The 21237-nt window shown below is 40.4% G+C and overlaps 1 protein-coding gene and 1 pseudogene across 3 annotated transcripts in view; one reads left to right on the top strand and one right to left on the bottom strand.

Annotated features, from left to right (window-relative positions):
* Thrap3 (thyroid hormone receptor associated protein 3) overlaps window positions 1–21237 on the bottom strand; it is a 49367-nt gene that overhangs the window by 6557 nt on the left and 21573 nt on the right. For 2 of the 3 annotated variants that reach the window (XM_005395182.2, XM_005395184.2), the window contains 7 exons: window positions 14399–14566; window positions 8642–9547; window positions 6353–7051; window positions 4942–5114; window positions 3987–4098; window positions 2888–2972; window positions 958–1145 (listed from right to left, as the gene is read on the bottom strand). In XM_005395182.2, the coding sequence (XP_005395239.1) occupies window positions 958–1145; window positions 2888–2972; window positions 3987–4098; window positions 4942–5114; window positions 6353–7051; window positions 8642–9547; window positions 14399–14535 (2300 nt within the window). In that variant the 5' untranslated portion in view covers window positions 14536–14566. Of the gene's footprint in view, window positions 1–957; window positions 1146–2887; window positions 2973–3986; window positions 4099–4941; window positions 5115–6352; window positions 7052–8641; window positions 9548–14398; window positions 14567–21020; window positions 21102–21237 lie in introns of all 3 variants that reach the window. The other variant, XM_005395183.2, reaches the window with a different exon arrangement.
* On the top strand, window positions 20451–21011 carry LOC102030269 (annotated as a pseudogene).

Genomic DNA, 21237 nt, shown 5'->3' with positions numbered 1-21237 from the left:
AAAAACCAAAAAAAAAAAAAAAAACATATGGAAAGTAGAACCAAAATCTGATTTCTGATGTCAGCTGATACCTGAGTTACCTTAAGATAAATCATTTCTGAGCTTAGCTTCTGTTATCTTTCAAATGGGCAAAACTGGTACCACACTAACTTATCACAAAGCGTTGTTAGAAAATGAGTTTAAAAAAAGCTCGCTCGCCAGTTCATGTTCAGAAACAGCAAAAATGTTGCTTTTTATGGGGAGGTATAGGGCTGTAACACTGCACTTTTTAACACGACATAATTGAAAAGTCATGGAATTTTCAAAATGGTGAACAGAAGGCAGGGAGTATGGGACAGTGGTTGACCATTTGCCTACCATGCTTCAGGCCTCAAGTTCAATTCTCAGTACAGCAAAAAAGAAATGTAGATAGAAATGTCAGGACCTTGGCATGAATGTTGCCCTACACAGTTCAACAATTCCAACTCTGTTTAAGCCTCTGGAACACCTCTCTCAGAACTGCCTTCAACACCAATGTAAAAGGGATTACAGTCAACACTCTTGTCCTAGCTACTTGCATCCCCAGTCTCTGAGTAGTTTTATCACTTGACAATGACTATGGGCCATTTCTAAAATAAAACCATCTCATAAAAATGCACAATGAGAAGGATCAGGTGTAAGCCAACTGCCAAAGAAATTAAACGATTCTTCACACCACCTCTGTAGGCAGATTCACAGATGAATTTCCCCCACAAAATCTTCTTTGGACAAGGATCACATTTCTTTGATGTAGATGTTCTATTTTCAAGGTAGGGACTCTCCCTGACAATTACATAGTATGAAAGAAATAACTGCACAAATTGCTGTAATTCCTAATACCAAAGACCTCTGGCATGAAAAGTCTGGTATATAAATAGCCCCAACGAGCAGACAAGAGACTTTACTTGAGTTTGAATGGGTAACAGGAACTTCACGTACTTCTGCTTCTTTGATCCTTTATGTGTTTTCTCTGTTTTCTCAGTTGACCTTTCCCTTGAATGGCTTGAGTCTCGGGAATCCACTGATTCTCTTGATTTACCTCGTTTAAGATCTCTCTCCTTATGTTTTTTACGACGTTCAATATCAAGGCGAAGATCAACAGGATCATCTTTGTATTTTCCCTCAGCCTGCCAAGAGAAGTCAAAATTAAGGTTTTTGGGATTCAGGATTGCCAACTCTACTATCCTCAAATGTGGTCTTACTCGAATAGAGGAGTGCAGAGGAGGCACTGGGAATGTAAGGCACTCCAGTCAAGCCAGTTTTTTAAATCTCTGGGGGTGGTAGCCTTCTGAAAAGCCTATATATGGATCTCACTCTGCTTCCTCTGTGGCCCAGTATGCTCTGGCTGGTCTACATGTTGAAAGGGACAAAAATCAGCTCTAGAAAGTGGTTGGTTGTTTGGAGAAGGCCTACTCCTACTAACAAGGGAAATGCTCACTTCCCTATAGTACCAACCAATGGCTTATCTTCTGTGTGGTATTATGAGTTCTAAAAACAAAGCTATCGACAATCTTAAGCATCCTTCCAAAACACTTGAAATACTGAGATATTTTTCTAGAGAGGGAATAACAAAAACCTTAATAGAGAATTTCTAAATCTTATTTTAAAAAATTGCTGACTTCCTGGAAAGTGTAACCTCCAAGCTGTGCTGCAGGTGTAGCCTGAGTCCAGCAGTAGCATGCTGGCCTGACCATCACAGCAATGGCTCAGCAATGCTTGGGAACTCAGTGAGAGCAAGGACAGGAAGGAGTTAGAGGACTCTGTATACCAAGAAACCAAAGTAAATCCTCCACAGAGGAGGAACTGAGGAGTAAGTTTACTCTGTATTCTGCTTACATGAACCACTAATCTTTTGATAAAATAACAACTTTAATTCACTGGAGTGATAGAAAGTAGCTGTACTGTTTTATCACTTTGTTTCTGAGAGGAAAGAGGGCTCTGCATCCTTCAAAGACAAATGTGGTCACTGCTCCCTTGGGCAGTCAGACAGAACCTTTAAGGAGCTGGCTTTTTGAGCCATGGAGGTTGAGATTTCCTCTGATATTTCAGGTAGTGCCAAGCTGACTGGTACGTGGAGAAAGAGAGAGGGGGTGGGAAAGAAGATTGCACAAGAATGCCTCTCAACACATTCAACAGTAAGACAAATTTGTTTGGAAAACGTAACAATCACTATTTTTAGAAAAGGTTTCAGCAGTATAGGAACAGCCATTTCTCATGTTAAATGTTAACTATGTGAATGAAGGTCAATAAATACTAAGATTTTTAAAAATTCAATCTAGTTATTTCACAGTGAAACTGTATACAAGCTTTATTTAACAACAGCATTACGTGCACATCATTGCAAATGTCGGTAGCTGGGCTATCAAAGTAATGTTCTGCTTTAAAAGTAACAGTAACTGACAGATGATAGATATGGTACAATGTTAGAAAAAAACTGGACCAGCTGTTGAAAACAGGCTACTAAGTTAAGATATGAATATTTCATTCTCCTCTGACATGCATGTCTTTCTGAAATCATGGTTGGAAATAGTGCATGTAGACAGTTGATTTGATAATACTTACAAGCAGAAAAATATCACAAAAAGTTTCTTCTCTCATCATGGGCACTTGTTCCAAAACGCCTCTCTTTTTTTTTCTCAAGCTCACCTCAATAGACTCTGGGGTCATTTACCATATTCTAACCACTTCACAAAGGTTGTTGATACATTTAATAAAAATTAACCCTTTGTAGTTCATTTTTAGAATTATGCCCATCCTTAAAAGAAAAACACAAACTTAAGTAGAGAGTAATTTAAACAAATACATTTCTGTCAAGTTCATGCCCAACGCACTCATTTTGTTGAAATTACTGATCAAAGCAACAGTTCACCTTGTAGCCAGGTTCCCGAGGACTTTTCATTTCGTCATGAGCCAAACCATGTTTTCTGAATGTACTGGGGGAAATGTCTATCCTCCTGAAATGGAAAAAGAAACAGTATACTAATGCATGGTTTGAATGCCGTACTGATAATATGCTACTTACTAATGTATCTGGGTTACAGATTCGTATTTTTTATGATTTGTATTTTTATTGTCTCATAACTTACGTATAGCAACTACTCCTTGGTGCTGGGGACTGAACCCAGGGCTTTGCACATGCTAAAAGGCAATCCATCACTGAGCTACACCCCAGCCCACAAACATTCTTTACTTATACATTTATACTTTCCCTTAGAGACAGGGCCAAATCCCCCCAAAACAGCTTTCTTGGTCCATCTCCATAGTGCTGTAGCTTTGCATACCCCTGACTACCTAGAGCCCTGAGAATATCCCCCAACTGAACTTGAAAGAGCAGTTTTCATCTTGAGAATTCAAGTAAACAGACTCATTCTTCCCCTATTTAGATCTAGATGATGAAGACAACTACCTGCACAGTCCAGGAGATCCTAAATCCTAAATGTATGACTGAGGCTGTCATACAAACTTGGTCCAACTAAATTACAGATAAGGCCAATTTTGTTTCCAAAGTCTCTATCTGCTGAAAAGAGTCACACAACCACATGAGCTATTCTTTATATCTGTGGTGCTTTAAAACCTTTTGAGATAATCCTACAACCGTATTCCTCCACCCTCCAAGCATATTTTTCCTAAAGAATCCATACACAATACATAGGTTTGCTTCAAAGAAAATAACATTCACTCTCCCTAGAGAAACCTCAAAGTAATCTCATGGAACCATCTGCCAGCCCCCAGTAACAGAGGAAAAGTTCACCTGCATCGGGAGAGTTTTCCTAGGGCCCCAAGTGAGAAACTGTAGCCCTCAAAGAATGTCCCTTCGATTCTCAAGTACAAATGTCCATGGCTACCCTACAGATTGGAAGGGGTTACCCTAAGTTTAAAGGATTAAAGGGACACTAACAACAGGATTTAACAAGACAAGTTTAGTAACTGTTGAGTGCCGGGCTCCAATGTAAGGCTGAGGTTCTCACCTGTGTATCTCTGGGCTTTTCTTGTTTTTAGCTGCCTCCTGTTCAGCTCCTCTCTTTAGGTATTTAGTAAAACGTTCATGCAATGTCATTCCAGAGGACCCAAAGTGATGCTCTGTTGAGTCAAAGAAACACATATTCTTTTACCAAGGCAGACAAATATTCAACTCTTGTATGAACCTGCGGCTATAGTGATGTGGCTATTCAAATCCATACAACACACTGAAAGGGGTAAGAAAAAAATGGCGGGTTAAGACACAATCCAATGCTGAGCATTTAATGTCTAGTATAACTCCCTTGTTTTAGGACATGAATACAAAGACAAAAGCTCACCTCCTAACTTCTGGTTAATTTTCATTTGTTTTATGAGACAGGGTCTCACTATGCAGTTCAGGCTGGCCTTTAACTCACTATGTAGCCCATGCTGACCTCGAACTCCCTCAGCCTCCCAAGTGCTGGGATTGCAGGCATGTGCCACCACGACCAGCTTCCTGCTTGATTCTAAACCTCAGATGGAACATGTAAAGTAGCCCAACCCAGAAACCCCATTTCTATAGTACTTCTCTTGGCTATTCTTCAACCTGCCTACCACCATATACGGCCAGAGAATGGTAAAATAATTCATAATACAAAGCCTGAAAAAGACCACTAGAAAGTAAAAGAGGTACTGGGGTATACCCCACAAGTTTTCAAACATTTTAAACCTCACGTTAAGGATGTTACCTAGTCTTTAAAAAATAAAAGTTCTTTAGAAGAATTACGTATTTTCATGATCGCAGATTGCTACTATTTCAAAATAATTCTTCTCTATAATTAAAATACAGAAACTTCTCCCTGCAAGGAATTTCCTTTAAGCCAACCCTGAGGCTCCTTAGATGAGAAGAAGGGCACCATTTATCCACTCATTCTTCTACTTGTCATAGAGGGGGATGACTGTGGAAAAAGGGACTGGACTCACCTTTAACATGGTGAACAATGGTCACTATATGCTGAGCAAACAATTCTGAAGGGCTACGCTGAGACTGAGCTGACTGTATGTGCTGGAAAATGGAACGAAACTCCTGTTCCTTTTTGTTGCTATGAACTAGATCCCGACAAAGCTTGCGTTCCTGAGCCAGTAAGCCACTGGGTCTGAAAATGAAATATGGAGAGGATCAATATAAAATGATAGTACAGGAAGTAAGAAACATTTAAGCCATAAAAATATATCACTTTTCTTTCAATGAGCTTTAAATTTCTCTATGAAGTGCTTTTTTCTTTTATCAACCAAAGCTCAAAGTCACCTCAACATACCATACTATGGAAACAGTTATCCAAAACTCTCCCTTTTTATCTATGGAGATCTTCGGGTAGGGAGATATTAAACCCCAGTAATTATCTGTGGGGCTGCTACTGGTTTCATTTCAAATAGGAAATTTGTTTTTTGTAGTACTGGGGACTGGGGTCAGGGCCTTCACCATAAGCCACATCCCCAGCCCTTTTTATCTTGTGAGACAGTGCTTCCATAAATTGCTAGTATCAAGGGTAGGCTCAAATATGTGATCCTCCTGCCTCAGGCTTCCAGCATGCTAGGATGACAGGTGTATACCACACCCACTAGAAGATCCTTAAATGATCAACTAGTTTGGCCAGCCAAGGTCAGCGAGGTGACGTAGCAAGAAAGTGGGATGTGGATGAAACACTGCTCAAGCAGACTTCCAAATGGAAGAGACATTCTCTTGGTATAATGAGACATTATACCAAGTCCAGCTAGCCTGGGCCTCATCACCTCTCTCCTGACTGTGGGGTTGATTAACCTCCAACTCTAAAATTTCTGTTTTTTGATGATGGGGGCTATAATATACTTTGGAAACCCAACTAAAATGGAGAAGCAAATCCTGGAGTGTTTCACAGGTTAAAGATTTTTTTATTTTGTTTTTCCTTTTGAGATAGGGTCTCGCTGTGTAGTTCAGGCTGGTCTTGAATTCACTATGTGGCCAAGGCTAGCCTCATGGCGATCATCCTGCCTCAGCCTCCCAAGTGCTGAGATTACAGTCATACAACACCATGCCTGGCCGAAAGACATCTTTAAATATTGGAAAGAAAAGGATACGGAGGCAGAGTAGGCTGGGGGTGATGAGTAGAGCACAAGAGAACCATAGGGACTCCAACAACCAAGAAAGCCAAATACATCAGAAAGACAGTCTTCCCCAATAATGCTGCACCTGAGCACATAATCACTCAGTAACACACTTTCCACTGCAAGAGGAAAGACTGACAGCTAGAACAGCAAAGGGACACATAAAGGAGCCTGTCCTCAGGAGGAGGGGGATTGGAAGACACCACTTAGGGCACTAGAGCCCTGGGGACCAACAAGGAGTGCATCTCACCGTGCGAGGTCCTCGTCGAAAGAGTCCATTCGTACATTGACCTGGGCCTCTCGAGTAATGGAAAATGAAGACTTTCCTGAGGAAAAGTCTCCTTTGGCTCCCAGCTTTTCACGGCTCTCAGAAGTCTTCCTGGGGGGTGGTGATGAGCTTTTCTCCTGGACTGCCTTATAAGCAGTCACTCGGAAATTCTTCTCTGGCACAAACCCCCGGTGCCCGCTTTCACTCCTCTTGGCCCCTCCTCGCTCTTCCTTTTTGGATCTCTCTGTGAAAGACTCTTCCTCCAACTCCTCTGCTTTTCTCTGCTTTTCCTTCCCTGCATACATCAGGCCCTCCCACTTGCCTGACTTCTCTTCCTCCTGGTTTTTACTTGCCCCAGCTATGACTTTTGACATAAATTTGGGTTCATCATCAAACTCAGATTCCTTCCTTCCCTTGGTTTTGTCCTTATCTTGATCATCCATCTCCTCCTTGTGGAAGTCTGCCATCTTCTTCTCAAAGTCATCACGGAGCTTATACCTTTTGGGTGACTGACTCCCCCTAAAGGGCTTCTCAGTATCAGTCTTGGAAGCAAATGAATCTGATTTAACTTTTGCATCTGCATCAGAGAAGCTCCCTTTCTCCTTCACTTTCTCTTTATCAGAATTTGTCTGTTTCTGCTCCTTATCTTTCCCATTCTCTGTCTTCTGGTCTTCTAGATACCTAGTTATAAAAAACACAAGGGAGACAGACAAGAAGCCTCTTGAGCAAGTTGCTCTTTAATGGTATCTGTTCCTGCTCTTTGATTTAAGCAAACATCTCTTACAAATTCTGTTATGACCATGACTCTCTACTTGGTTACTTTCTAGTAATTCCTAAGAATCTAAAAACTTGGTTTTAAGAGTCCATAGAGCTGTACCTTACAAAAACAATAAAAAGCGAACAGCAAATACTATTTTTAGGATACTGCAAAACAAAAACCTACTTACCTGCAATGTGGTTTAGGGGACAAAAACTAGGCTCTTACCCAACTTTCACTCAGTCACTTAAAATCTGTTTTCAGCAAAGTTAACATACAGTTCAACCTTGGACTGTTTTGCTTTTATACAACTCACATTTGGAAATACAAGTCTCAAAAAGAGACTTCAAATTTGCTGCAAGTCACCTAGAAGATCTAAATATGAAATATACTGTGAACACAAATAAAAACAAAACACTTGTTAATGGGGGGGGCAGTAGCAAAAGTCATTATTCTTAAGGAAAAGCAGAGCTGAGGCTCAAGTCTTCTACTGAAATTCAGTCCTGGCAAGGAATATACCTTAACACCTTAAAGTGGACTTACTGAAGGCAGGAAACTACAGATTCTAAACATCTCATCTGTACCACTAATGGGAAGAACCAAGGCATTGCAGGGCATCAAAAAATATGCTAGTAACAGGAAGGAAAGGAAGAAAGGGGATTCTTTTGCTGAGTTAAGTCCTCCTGAATACAACCTCATCCCAAGTAGCTTCCCTGTAACATCTCTGCCATCCCAATCCATCCAACCACACAAAAGGTTCATGTTCCACTCACCATGCTCCCCAAAGTAGAAAGATGGAAGCACTGCCATGTGCCCTCCTAACTTGCAGCCTGGCCAGCTTCTACTAGGACATACACCCACCCTGTGATATTAAAACAAGGCCTTCCTGGACTAAGCCTTGGGCTTTCCCATTCTGACAGTCTCTTCAATGGAGGGGTGTGAGAGCGTGCGGCTCTTCACCATGATGGGCTGACACAGACTGAACACAACAGATGGTGGGTTCTAGAGGTCTAACAGCTCCAATGGCCATTCATGTTGCCAAAGACCTCCTTTTGCGTTTGTAGGGGTTTTTTTTGGGCGGCAAGGTAGCTGACCCACACATCTCTACTGCTTTCTGGCATACATTGGCAGAATCCAAGACAAATTTTAAATGTGAAAACATTACTGCAGAGTAGTCTAAAAAACTTTATGCTACAATACAAATTGAAGGAAGGTAGGAAAGCTAGAGTTAAGCTGAAGGTTTCCTTAGGTGGTTTTTGTTTTTTTTTTTGAGTTTCTGAGTTTTTCCCAGTACTGGGAATTGAACTCACAACCTCGCGCTTGCCAGGCAGGCGCTGTGCCGCTGAGCTAAATCCCCAGCCCCTCTTAGGTGGTATTTTTAATGTCTGCTTATGAAAAGTTGAGGAAACAGGGATTACCTTATTACTGTTAGAGCTCTAACTTAGATTCCATTACAATTAAACTGCCAGTTGGTGAGATCAAATACAACTGGGCAGGAGAAACGAGATACTTGCCTCTTTGTATAGGCTGCTCCTCCTGAAGCAGCACTCTCCTCCTTCTGAGATGAGCCATAAGTGGAGCCAGTGGCTGGTGGACTCTTACCCACAGGGCTTTTTTTGGACGGACTCAAAGACCCAGAGCCATGGTCGAACTGACTTTGGTGGCTCCCAGACTGGTACCCAGCACCACTCTGCAGAGATGAGCCCATCTGGGATGTGCTGGAAAGTGGAGGACTAGGTTTTGGCACAGGGCTAGGGCGGGGTGACCGCCGCCTGACCACCACAGACTGAAGAGGGCTCTTGAGAGCTGGGCTTCGCTCCCGGGGACTAAGGTCAGAAACTGCTGAGGCTCGTGATGCAGAGCCAGTGCTGTAGGTGGTAGCATCTGGCCATGGCTTCGAGCTCTCAGATGCTTTTGTATCTTGAGAGGTGCCTCCAGAGAATGTCTGATCCTTGGTCTCATCTCCCTGGTTATCCCCAGCAGCTTGAGATGGCCGGCTATCCTTGGAAGAGGACTTTTTCTCCTTTGCAGATTTGCGCTTAGAAGATTCAACTCGGCTGTGGTTGGAGGAAGAACGAGAGGATGAGGAGCGCCTTGACCTGTCAGAAGATGACTTATCCGAGTTTCTAGAATGGCTCCTGGACCTTGGTGAAGGAGACCTTCTCTTTGGGGACCGAGACCGAGAACGGCCCCGACGAGGACTGTATGCTTGCCGATAGTTCTGCCAATTAGAGCGGTAGTTTCCATAGCCTCCACGGTTATACTGGCCCCATGGATAGAAGCCTCTGTTGCGCCCGCGGAAATAATAGGGCCTCCGATAGCCTCTGTTATGACCTCGAAAATCTCGATTCTGATACACTCTGGGGTGATTCCTTTCTCTGTTATGAGCTGGAGAATACGATCTGGAACGAGACCTAGAACTGCAGAGGAAGGGAAAGGGGAAAAGGTTTGAATTGTTGACATAGCATTACTTACGCAAAAAAACAAAAATGCCAATGAGAGTTACACTCTGAAATCCCTGCTCGTATGTGTCATTCATCTTTAGTTTTGCTTTCAAAGCAAGGATGCAAATATTTAATCCTGTTCCTTATGGCCCATATTAAGTACAGAATTATAGCTGAGTCATTTAACAAATGATGAGATACTAAGATCATTTCATTAATATTACAGCACATTTATAACAGAAATTTTATTTATTATTTCTACAGTAACTAAAAGAATCAGTTTTTTAATATAGTAAACTAAACAAAAACCATTTTAACATAACTGCAGTTAGTCTCACTGGCACAGGAGATTTAACAAAGCCCCAGATCACTGGAAGAGGGAAGAACTGGTACCTAGATATGTAAATACTCAAATTCTCTGACCCCTGAAGATTACAACACTCACTGGTCATGGCATGCACACCTGTAATCCTGGCACTGGAGAGGCCGAGGCAGGGCTATCTCCAAGATTCTGAAATCAGCCTGAGCTACATAATGCACTGAAGGCTAACTGGAACTACATAGTGAGATTCTCATCTCAAAAATATACATTGAAAGTGTGTGCGTGGGGAGGTCCTTATTCTACTCCCATTCTTATCATCCTTCTCTCTGTATAGGGTCAACTTCTTGGACTCCACTAAGACCTGGGATTGTAAAAGTACAGTTACAACAACAGGTCAACACCAAAGAAACAGAGAATGTATCTGTTCAAAAGTGAGGAGAACTTCCTGACACCAGACAGAAATAGCTGGGTTTGCATTTAGAAGTAAAAACAGTCTATTAAGGTCAAATCTGCGGCAGAGCTGACTGATCTTACCAAAATGCCACAAGAGGGCACTCTCTGGCCATAAAGCACTCACCCAGACATAGACTAGATTAGTAAGAGAAACTACAAAAACTTTCAACTTGCTGGGAATAGTGACACATGACTGTAATCCCAGCTCTTGGGAGGCTGAGGCAGGGGAGTTTGAGGCCAACCTAGGCTACGTAGGTGAGTATAAGGCCAGCCTGCACTACATAGTAAGATCCTATCTCAAAAACAAAAAAGCGAAAAACCTCTCAACTCAAACAGAAAACTAGCACTGTTGTTCATTTAACAACACAGAATTCTATTTTTTTTTTTTTTTTTTGTACCGGGAATCAAACTCAGGACCTTGCACTTGCCAGGCAGGTACTGTGCCACTCAGCTATATCCCCAGCCCCCAACATACAATTCTGATGCAACCAAGGTATACTGCCAGAACCATGGGGATTTAACAGTAATCTAACTTTGTAAATACAAGTTTATGAATCCCACGCTGATCAATGACTGGGAGGCTTGTTTCTATCAGAAAAACAAAAGCAGTGTGTAAAAATCCACTGGGATTCTTGAATACAAATTACTAATCTTAACCCCTACTCCTACGCAGTTAGCTGAAAATATGTAATATTTACTAGAAAACAATGCAAGGAAAAGTATTTAATTAAATACAGAATCAAAATTCTTCAGTTATTTATCAGCGGGCCTTTTATACCATGCCTAACTTGGAAGATACCTTTCTCTGTTGGTCTGCAGTCCTGCAGATTGAACACAGGGCCTCACGGATGCTAGGCAAACATGCTACCACTTGACCACATCCCCCTAGCCCCAGGTTTTCTTCACTTTTATCCATGGACTTACTTTTCCCTATTTTTGGTTACTGGCAGCCAAATGCAGTCAAAAATACAAAATGGTAAATTCCAGAAACAAAAAATTGTTATGTACATCATTTTAGAGGTTTATAACAGTATGTTATTATGATTGTCCTATTTTATTAGTTATTATTAACCTGTTCCCATGGCAAGTTTGTATACACTTCATCATAGGTATATACATATAGGAAAAAGAAGTACTATGCACAGAATTCAGCACTATGTAGCATCGAGCATGCTCTGGATTTTAGAACACATCCCCTGTGACTGCAGTGGTGGTGGTGGGGTTTGCTGTGGGGTACCATAACTCCATTCAGCAATGTGTCAGGTTTTTGGGGTTTTTTTTAGAATTTAACAACTAAACAAAACTACTTTTAAGAAGAAACTTACATTCAATACAATCTAAGGAAGTACTGGAATGGTACTAGTTTTCCAGTACTATCACCTACTATCCCCAGAATTTTTATTTACCCCATGAAGAACACCAGCTGGCAAAGATACATCTTATTACTGATTATTAATGGTCACTATTTAAGTACAATTAAAAAAAACTTACCTTCCATTCTTTTCATTCAGAAACGTAACAGTATTAGAAAAAGAAAGGAGAGGCAGATGCAGGCTATGAAACGGAATATGACCCAATTAAATGCTACGCCTGAGAAGGTGATCCACCACCAGCATTAAGGAGGGTTTAATTCATGATCTCCTCACAGGCTACCGCTGTTACCAATTACTAGTGAGGGCCCTGCAGCATACTGCATCCAAAACTCGCAGCACTGCATATGCAGGAACATGAGTCTCTGCAGATTGCAAATGAAGTTATTTAAGAAGTCACTGAAAAGGATACAGTCTGTGAAATACAAGGAAATAATCAATTTTCTCCAATTCCAGTTAGTTAACTCCAGCTATTTAATTTAAAGGCATGGTTTCTCAAATTCTCTGGATAATATACTTTCCTTGTAGGAGAGGAAAAACAGAAGAAAAAAAACCATGAAACAGATAAGCCAGAAATAAAAACTGAGCATCCAGTGGCAAACTTATCTGTTTCTAAAACACAGAGAAGTCAGAGTAAAGTATAAAAAGCATGTTTTCTAGTGGAGAAATTCCTCCAGAGTAATAATCCTCTAGTTATAAGACAGCACATAAAGTGGCTCTAGACCTACCTAGCACAGATTGCCTAAGATGTTTTTCCTTCATTTGCCAAGTCAATGGCCACACCAAACGATCCATAAGACCAGGAAAAAAGATCTCCCAGGATTCCAGTTGGTACAAACACTTCAGACTCGGTTGACATTTTTCTATTTGGTTTGTGTCGATTCAATTTTATCTCTCGGTTTTGATTGTATAGCCTTTGTTTAGCTTCCATTTACTAGATTAAATTTTAAAACATGTTTCAGAACCAAGTAAGTTAGCAGCAAGGCTTACGCCTCCTAAATCAAGACTGGCTGCACGGCAGGAGTTATGAGCCTGCTGAGTCCCATAATTTGACAGCAATTTCTTGAGGTACATAAACTGGGTTTCCCCTGTATTATTTATGCATAAACTCTCCATTCAATCTCGAGTTTAAAATTAATTTAAGAGCTGGGTTCTTGCAGATCCCATTTGAGAATTAACTAGTTCTTGTCAGGAAGGGAAGAATACAACTCAGGCATGTACTATATAGACTGTTTGGAATTTCCTTAGAAGTGAGCTAAGGAAACCACCAAAAGTAAAGCATGATTACTAACCTTCCCTGAGGTTTACTTTAAATTTTGTAATATATTCTTCTAAGAAAAGGACTCTAGATATTTATCTGGAATAAACAGCAGGGGTTCAAAGTAGCAAAACTGACAAATTATCTTCCCGTTAGTGCCATTTTGACAGGACGAGTGAAAATGCACAAAGGATCTTCCTTTAAATACATAGCATTTCTTTAGTATTTAAATACACCAGTACCTCTCAAACTCACATAAAGAAATTTCCATGTACTAAAAGGTTTGAATCCACACACAAAAGAAAATTTAAATGATTTTAATGAGAAGAAGCCTTAGAACACATCAAAAGAGGAAGAAAGGTGCTCAAATTTGCCATCCTATTTTCAAACACAATTGAAACAGAGATCTACTGAAGGTGTGAAGAGAGACTGAATTTAAACATACTGGCAATAAATTTTTAAAAATTAATTTTCCCACTTAGTAAGAAAGTGACAGATACAGCACTGATTTTTTTGTTTGTTTTGAGACAGGGTCTCACTATGTGTAGGCTGGCCTGGAATTCACAGCAATCCTCCTGCCTCAGCCGCCCCTGAGATTACAGCATGCTGGGATTACAGGTCTATGCCACCGCACCTAGGTTGTTGCATTGATTTCGACTGTTTTAGGGTGTTTTATTAAACAGATTCAGCTTCTTAGTAATTGACACATTAGATATATATAAATGACACTAAGTTTCTACAAGTTTTTAATTATTTTAGTTTTTTAAAATTATTTTAGTGCGTTAAATCTCCTTATAATGTTGTTCATGTTGTTAACCCTCTACTCTTTACTTGAACAGAGGATTACTGAGTTCAAGGCTGGTCTGAACTACACAAACTAACTGTTGTCTAAGGCTTCAAAAATACTTTTATCACTATAATCCTAGCTATTTGGGAGGCTGAGGCAGTCAGAAGAATCACAAGTTTGAGTCCAGGTTGGGTAATTCAGTGAGACTCTGTCTTAAAATCTAAAAAGGAATGGAGACATAGCTCAATGGTCTAGCACTCACCTAGCATTTGTAAGGACCTGGGTTCGATCCCCAGTGCCGCAAAAACCAACCAAAATAAAAAACTTTAAGGAAAAATAAACCAAAATAAAAACTTTAGTGAAAAATAACCAGGTGCAGAGATTCAAATCAAGTAGTGCAGATAAAAATAAAAATGCTCTTTCTTCCAAAGTGGATAGAAAGTACATATATACTGACAGAGCAAAACAGGAACTAAACAGATAGTATAGCAATCAGAGCTAACTTGGATTTGTAGCTTGAAGAGGCTCCGAGTGTATCTTACAGTCTATCACCTCCAACTCAAGCCTATCCCGTCTTTATTCAACACAAAAGTCTGACAAAATGATCATCTCAATGAACAAAACCATACCCCCTTACCTCAGCCTGCGCTTCCTTGATCGAGAAACAGATCGGCTTCGGGATCGTGACTTCGAAAATGAACGAGAGCGAGATCTTGATGCTGATCTTGAGCGAGAAGAGCGAGATCCAGACTTGGATTTGTTTGTTTTTGACATCTCTGAAGAAAAGTTCACCTTTCAATTACACCTAGTGTAAGTAAATATATTCAAATGTGTAAGTCCCTTTGCAAATTCGAACTTTTCTGGTTATCTAAAAACATCTCTTTAAAAAAAGAATGACTGATTTAAAAAAAAAAACAACCCACTGCAGCTGAGGACTAATGTGTAAGCCTGCAACTCAAGAGGCTGAATATTAAGCATATACACAGAATTCAAGCCTGGTCTGAACCACATGGCAAGACCCTGTCTCTCAAAAAAACAACAACAACAAAAAAACGAAATAACAAAAACATATAAATAAAAATTCACATAAATAATAAATGGAAAATATCAAGCTTTAAAAGAAAAAAGGAGGGGCTGGGGGTTTAGCTCAGCGGCACAGTGCCTGCCTGGCAAGTGCAGGGTTGTGAGTTCAATTCCTGGTACCGGAAAAAAAAAAACCAAAAAAAAAAGAGTAAAAAGTTAGCCAAAAAGGAAATAACATATTTCAACACCTAAAAAGTGGCAAATTAAGCTAATGTTAAGATGAAGAAACAGTTGTCATCTAAACACAAACAGAGCCTAAGTTAACACTTCTATAATACTTTAATTTTTTTTTTTTTTTGAGGTAGGGTTTCACTATGTAGCCCAGGCTACCCTTGAACTCACAGCAATCCTTTCCTCAGCCTTGAGTGCCGGGATTACAGGCATGTGTCACCAGACCCAACTCCTTAGAACTGACAAGTACACTCAAGAATTGCCATACTGTAATATCAACCCCACTCCTACTGCTAGGAGCGTCTTCTTTTCTTTTTGAGACACAATCTTGATATGTAGTTCAGGCTGTTCTTAAACTTACTACAGCCCAGGCTGGCCTCGAACCTGCAACAATCCTCCTAGCTTAGCCTCCCAAATGCTGGGATTATGGGCCTGTGCCATCACACCTGCCTCGGAGCTTCTTTAAGGTAAACTGAAACTGATTTTTCAGTTGTTCGTGGACTAACTTTGGATGATACAAAACAGTGGCTGCAAAAAAACCAAGTCACTCATGAAGATCCTAGACCAGGGGCTGGGGATTTAGCTCAGCGGCACTGCGCCTGCCTGGCAAGAGTGAAGTTGTGAGTTTGATTCCTGGTACCGGAAGAAAAACAAAACAAAACAAAACAGATGCTAGACCAGTGATGAAAACCTTTTAGAGCTTTTAATGATAATAATCAGCTGCAGTACACATGCCACAGGGGTGCCACCACTGCCCTAGATAGTGGATAAATACTCATAAAATAGACACAGCCCTCACCTTCATGAACTTTTAATGCAAAAGTTCAGATAGACAACAATCAAGCAAGCAAAAGAAAAACACAACAAAGAGCACAGGTGCTGGAAAATAATGCAGTATAACAGTGATATGTAAATACTGCAAGAGGTCAACAGGAGCCATTTAAATTGTTACCTGAAAGACTAAGCAAGTCACACTAAAAAGAGGAAAAGAGGCTTCACATTTCTTCTAACCATATATAGATGTATGAAATATATGCTTTTATGTATGAAACAGGAACAATCAACACCTGTTTTTGAGACAGAGTCAATTAGGTAGTACAGGTGGGCCTTACAGTCTTTAAATCACCCAAGCTGGCCTTGAATGCTGAATCCTCCCTGGCTCAACCAGGTGTGAACTGTCACACCTACATCAATCAACTTTAAAAAACTACCTGATCAGCCAGGCACGGTGGCATGCACCTGTAACCCTAGCACTTGGGAAGCTAAGACAGGAAGATTGCCGGGAAGCAGTCTGAGCCACATAGTGTCAAACAAAACAAAAAACAACCAAAACTGTTAGATGAAACAACCAAAATCATTTCACTCTTTGTTGCAAATTTATTGAGGGATAAAAAAAAAAAAAAAAAAAAAAAAAATAGAACTCATTTTCTCCTTGCCAAGTTGCCCATGCCGGGCTTGAACTTTTTTGATACTTCTGTGTCCAGCCTTCCAGAGTTCTGATTACTGACATGGGCCACCACACTCTGCTGCCACCTTTCCTCATTTCTAACACAGTCTCTTCCATGTTCTATGTGCTAACAATATAGGAAAGTGAAGTGGACAAATACCACCTTGAAAATCTATTTATCTCATTTACCTGTTACAAAAACACCCTAGCATTTGGTTTGTGCTCAACTAAAATTTATTGCCTGCACTTCCTGCAGATGTTTTTCTACTTAGCATTAAAAAAAAAAAAAAAAAAAAAAAAAAAACAAACAAACTCAGTCTCTAAGAACTATGCCATAATTTGAAGCCAGCTCACAGGTCAAAAAAGGTGCTTCAGGAAGAAACTTGTCACCTCAAACACAACTAACTGGGGTAAAACAATTCTTTTCACAATTAATATAGCTAAGGTAGCCATGTTCCCACAACAGCATTATAAAAGGATCTATCAAATGAACAAGTGCCAATCAATACATATTATCTGTGGATATTACACATGTATATTATACAGGATCTTGTTGGGCTTTGTGACACAGCTGTAATTCCAATACTTGAGGAGGCTAAGGCACTAGGGTTCTCAAATGCCAGCCCTGCCCACACAATTTAGAGACCTTGTCTCAAAATTAAAAAAAAAAACAACCGCTGGGTGTGATGAGCATGCCTATAATCCCTTCACTCCGGGCTGAGGCATAAAGACTGTCATGAGTTTGAGGCCCGCCTGGGCTAGTGAGTCAAAAGGCAGGCTGAACTGCATAGAGAGACCTTGTCTCAAGAAACAAAAAGGCCAGATATGGGGCACACACCTGTAATCCCAGCACTAGGGAAGCTGAGGCAGGGAAGATCATCATGAACTGAGTATAGCCTGGGCTAGATAGCGAGTTCAAGGCCAGCATGAAGTACATAGCAAGATCCTGTCTCAAAAGAAAACAATCTAAGGGCTATGGGTATAGCTCAGTGGCACAAGTGCCTGCCTGGTAAGCACAAGGTACTGAGTCTGATTCCCAGTATAAAAAAAAAAAGAGAGAAGAAAACAATCTAGTTCAGAAATTCCTAATAAGGGTCTGGTGTCTATATGATCCATATATATCATTTATTTTTCAATATTCTGCATCAGCTGACATGGTTTTATATCCACTTATCCAGTTTGCCCCCAAATCAACTCCAATTGTCCTCCCCTGCTGTGAGACATAGAATTTAAATGTAACTTGCCAAATGTGGTCTGAGAGACCCTGTCTTTAAAAAAAGGCCAGCCGTGGTGGCACATGGCTATAATTCCAGGCCTCAGGAGATCACCGTGAGTTCAGGGTCAGCCTGGGCTATACAATGAGACCCTGCGTCATAAATAAATAAATAGTCTGACTAATAAACTATTTAGACCCACCTGTGACCCATGGGCCACATGTGGTCCCACAGTATCAAACTTTTGACATCATTTTATCATTTTTTAGAGGCACTTTTCAATTCTGAGGTGCCTGAGTGTGCACTGTGTAGACACAGAGTCAATCGAACTGAAACCCATGTGTATCAAACGTTGCATGGATTAACTTGGTGCATAAAATGCAGTGAGTACCCATTAACAGTAATATAACCTACCTACATATGTATGTGCTTTTGAAGACAAGCATTATTCTGTAAAATACTAAGTTAAGTTTCTTAATAGCTGTGGCGTAAGAAGCAATATATATATATATAAATAATGTTTTTTGCTCATATTGTTGTAACTACATCTATAATATTGCTAATACTAGAAAAATAAATACTTGCTTATTAACTTTTGCACTGCAGCTTATACACATTAATCTCACATGTGGTTCAAGACAATTCCTCTATACTCAGTGCAAGCCAAATGTCGGCTACCCATGATCTAGACACTACCAATATATCCTAAGATTTGTCTTTCTGGAACCATACCAAGCAATAGTTTCAGGTGAGCTCAGAGTCACTAAGCCTCGAAGTCCTTTCCCCTAAATCCTCTTTCAGTTTTGTTTTATTTTTTTTTTACCCTCTTTCAGTTATAACATGTCTCCTTCCATTTTGTATTCACTCAACTGTTGTTCTATTCCCAAGCCCTTTCATTTAAAACTCAAATAGTAAAATTTCCTTCCAAGAGCCTTTTATAATCAGTTCTGCCATTTTGAGCAAGGGTAAAATTCTCAAGACACAATTCTGTCATTTGGAGCTAAAGGTAATATTCTCAAAACTGTTGTGCTGACCTCCTTGAGAGGGTAACCCAGACTCACCATCCTTTTCAAAGCTCAAACCTTTTTGAAATTACTTGTCTAATTACCAAGATCAGTAACCCTGAAAGAAAAGGCATATTTTGCTTAAATAAATCTAGGGTCTTAAGACATAATTACACGTCTTGTATGCCACAAACACGCAAAAAAACACTTGATTTTTCAAGTCCAAGAAAACAATAGTACTGGCAGCAAAGGCCAAGCTAGGGTTCTCCTTTCAGGTAAAAAAAAAAAGTTTTCAGCCGGGCGTGGTGGCGCACACCTGTAATCCCAGCACTCGGGAGGCTCAGGCAGGCAGATCATTGCTCAAGACCAGCCTCGGCTACAAACTGAGCTTAAGGCCAGCCTGAACTGCATAGCAAGACACTGCCTCAAAAAGACACCCCCACAAAAAAAGTTTTCAAAGACATAGAACACTCAAATTCTTAAATTACTCATTTTAACTTCTCTCTCTGGATTTCAGTGCCACCAGACTGTGTCAGTACTGTGCATGCATACGGTGAGTGTCTGCTAAATTTACAGGATGTATTTACTAGTTTGCCCCATGTTGAGAGCCCTGAAGGCAGTCCACTGAGAGCTTACGTTTAGCAGACACTGAGTTCCTAAATGTAATCAATGCCAAACAAATTCTCTCACTAGGGACCCAGAAACTCCAATCTTGGCAACTCTCTCAGTCCACTAATACCAGGGTAGTATTCAACAAGATATTCTTAGAAAAGACTTAACTGAATTTTCTTTTCCCCATGCTAGAGCTGCAACCCAGGGCCTCGTGCACAGTAGACAAGTACTCTACCAGTGTGCTACACCCCCCGGCCAGTCCTTAACTACTGTATTTTTACTGAAAGAAAATTTACTAATATAAAAGTATTTTTTAAATTTAGAAGCAAATATAAAAGGTAAACCTATAACCTAAAAACAAAACAGTAACTTATAAAACCAATTCAAACCCAAGTCCTTCAAAGGTCTCCCATGGAAGGATATGGAAACTGAGCTGAGTAAGGGACTAATGCCCATGCCTACTGGATATATACATACAACTGTTTTCTTTCTTCATTTGTTGTCTTTCACCTGTTTTGAATGGTCACAGTATGTAATGTCTATATGGTGCTTTGCTGACTGAACTATTCTTTTCTCATTCCCATTAATACCAAACTTACCACCTCACAAAACATTAAATTTCCGCAAGAGACCTGGTCTACCTGTGCCCTCTTATTTCACTATCCACATTATAACCTATTTCAGATAAAGTATTGCGTATTCTGAGGACCAACAGCACTAGCTGATTTTCTAAAGCAATGAAACATGAAGTTTAGCTTTATCTTCTTCTTTTTTTTTTGGTCTTTTTGAGAGAGGGTCACACTATGCAGTTCATGCTGGGTTTGAACTCACTTTATAGCCCAGGCCTCAAACTTGTAGTGATCCTTCTGCCTCAGCCTCCCAGGCTGAGATTATAGGAATGCTGGGATTATAGGCATGCACCATCATGCCTGGCTATCTTATTTTCTACTAAATTTTTATTTCTTTAAAATAGGAGATGAGGGGCTGGAGATATAGCTCAGTGGCACAAACATCTGCCTGGCAAGTCCAGGGTCCTGAGTTTGACTTCCAGTACCAAAAAAATAAAATAAAATAAAATAAAAAGATGGGGAGTAACAGCGAAGGGGGCACTGCCCTCTGGAGGGCAGGGGGACTGGCACAGCCAGTCCTGTCCTTGCCATGAAGCTGTAGCAGGTGCCAGTATCCAGGAAGATGCTCTTTTAGGGAGACTATAGCAGCAGCACACATTGCCAGTTCCAGACCAAGTTCCCTGCAAAGCTGGGAACCAGGCTGATAGCAGTTGGAACAAACTGTGTGAACTATAAATAACCTTTATGTGGAAGCAGAAACGCTCAGGGACCAATCCTATCTCAAAGTCTGTTTGACTTCTTTAACAGTATATACCATCCTCTTATGCATGGGAAACCCATTATGAGAAGGTTCTGAAGAAAGTCTCCAAGTATATTCAAGAACAGGATGAAAAGATATATGTTCCTCAAGGCCTCTTCCTAACAGACTCCATTGAGAGAGGACTTCGAGTTATTGAAATTACCATTTATGAAGGCCAAGGCATGAGCAGTGGAAGATAAACCATCAATTTAAAGATCCCATCTCCTGCTGGGACCCTAATCTATACACTGACTGATCAGAGTGTCACTACCTCCTCTGCAGAGAGCATCACTCCTTTGTATCTGCTGCCAGAGCCACAGTACCATTTACTGTAAGGTCTAACTTCCTAAAAGTTCATACCTGGGGGTAACCTCTAGTTGTTCAGCATCCACTTTGTGTCTCCAAATTTTGTGTAGGACTCTGTAATCTTTTGATTAGTTTCTGAGAAAATACAATAAAGCATTTCACTTTTTAAATTCAGAGCCATTATTAAAATATACAGTTGGTCACCCAATGCAATTTTAGTTCTTCCCTGCCACCACTACCATTTTATTCCTTGGGCCAGTTCCCCAGGTGG

The sequence above is a fragment of the Chinchilla lanigera genome, unplaced genomic scaffold (assembly GCF_000276665.1).
Source record: "Chinchilla lanigera isolate Chin_1 unplaced genomic scaffold, ChiLan1.0 scaffold00051, whole genome shotgun sequence".
NCBI classification, from domain to species: domain Eukaryota; kingdom Metazoa; phylum Chordata; class Mammalia; order Rodentia; family Chinchillidae; genus Chinchilla; species Chinchilla lanigera.
The sequence above is the reverse complement of the archived record's forward strand: the minus strand, read 5'-3'. Positions and strand labels throughout refer to the sequence as shown.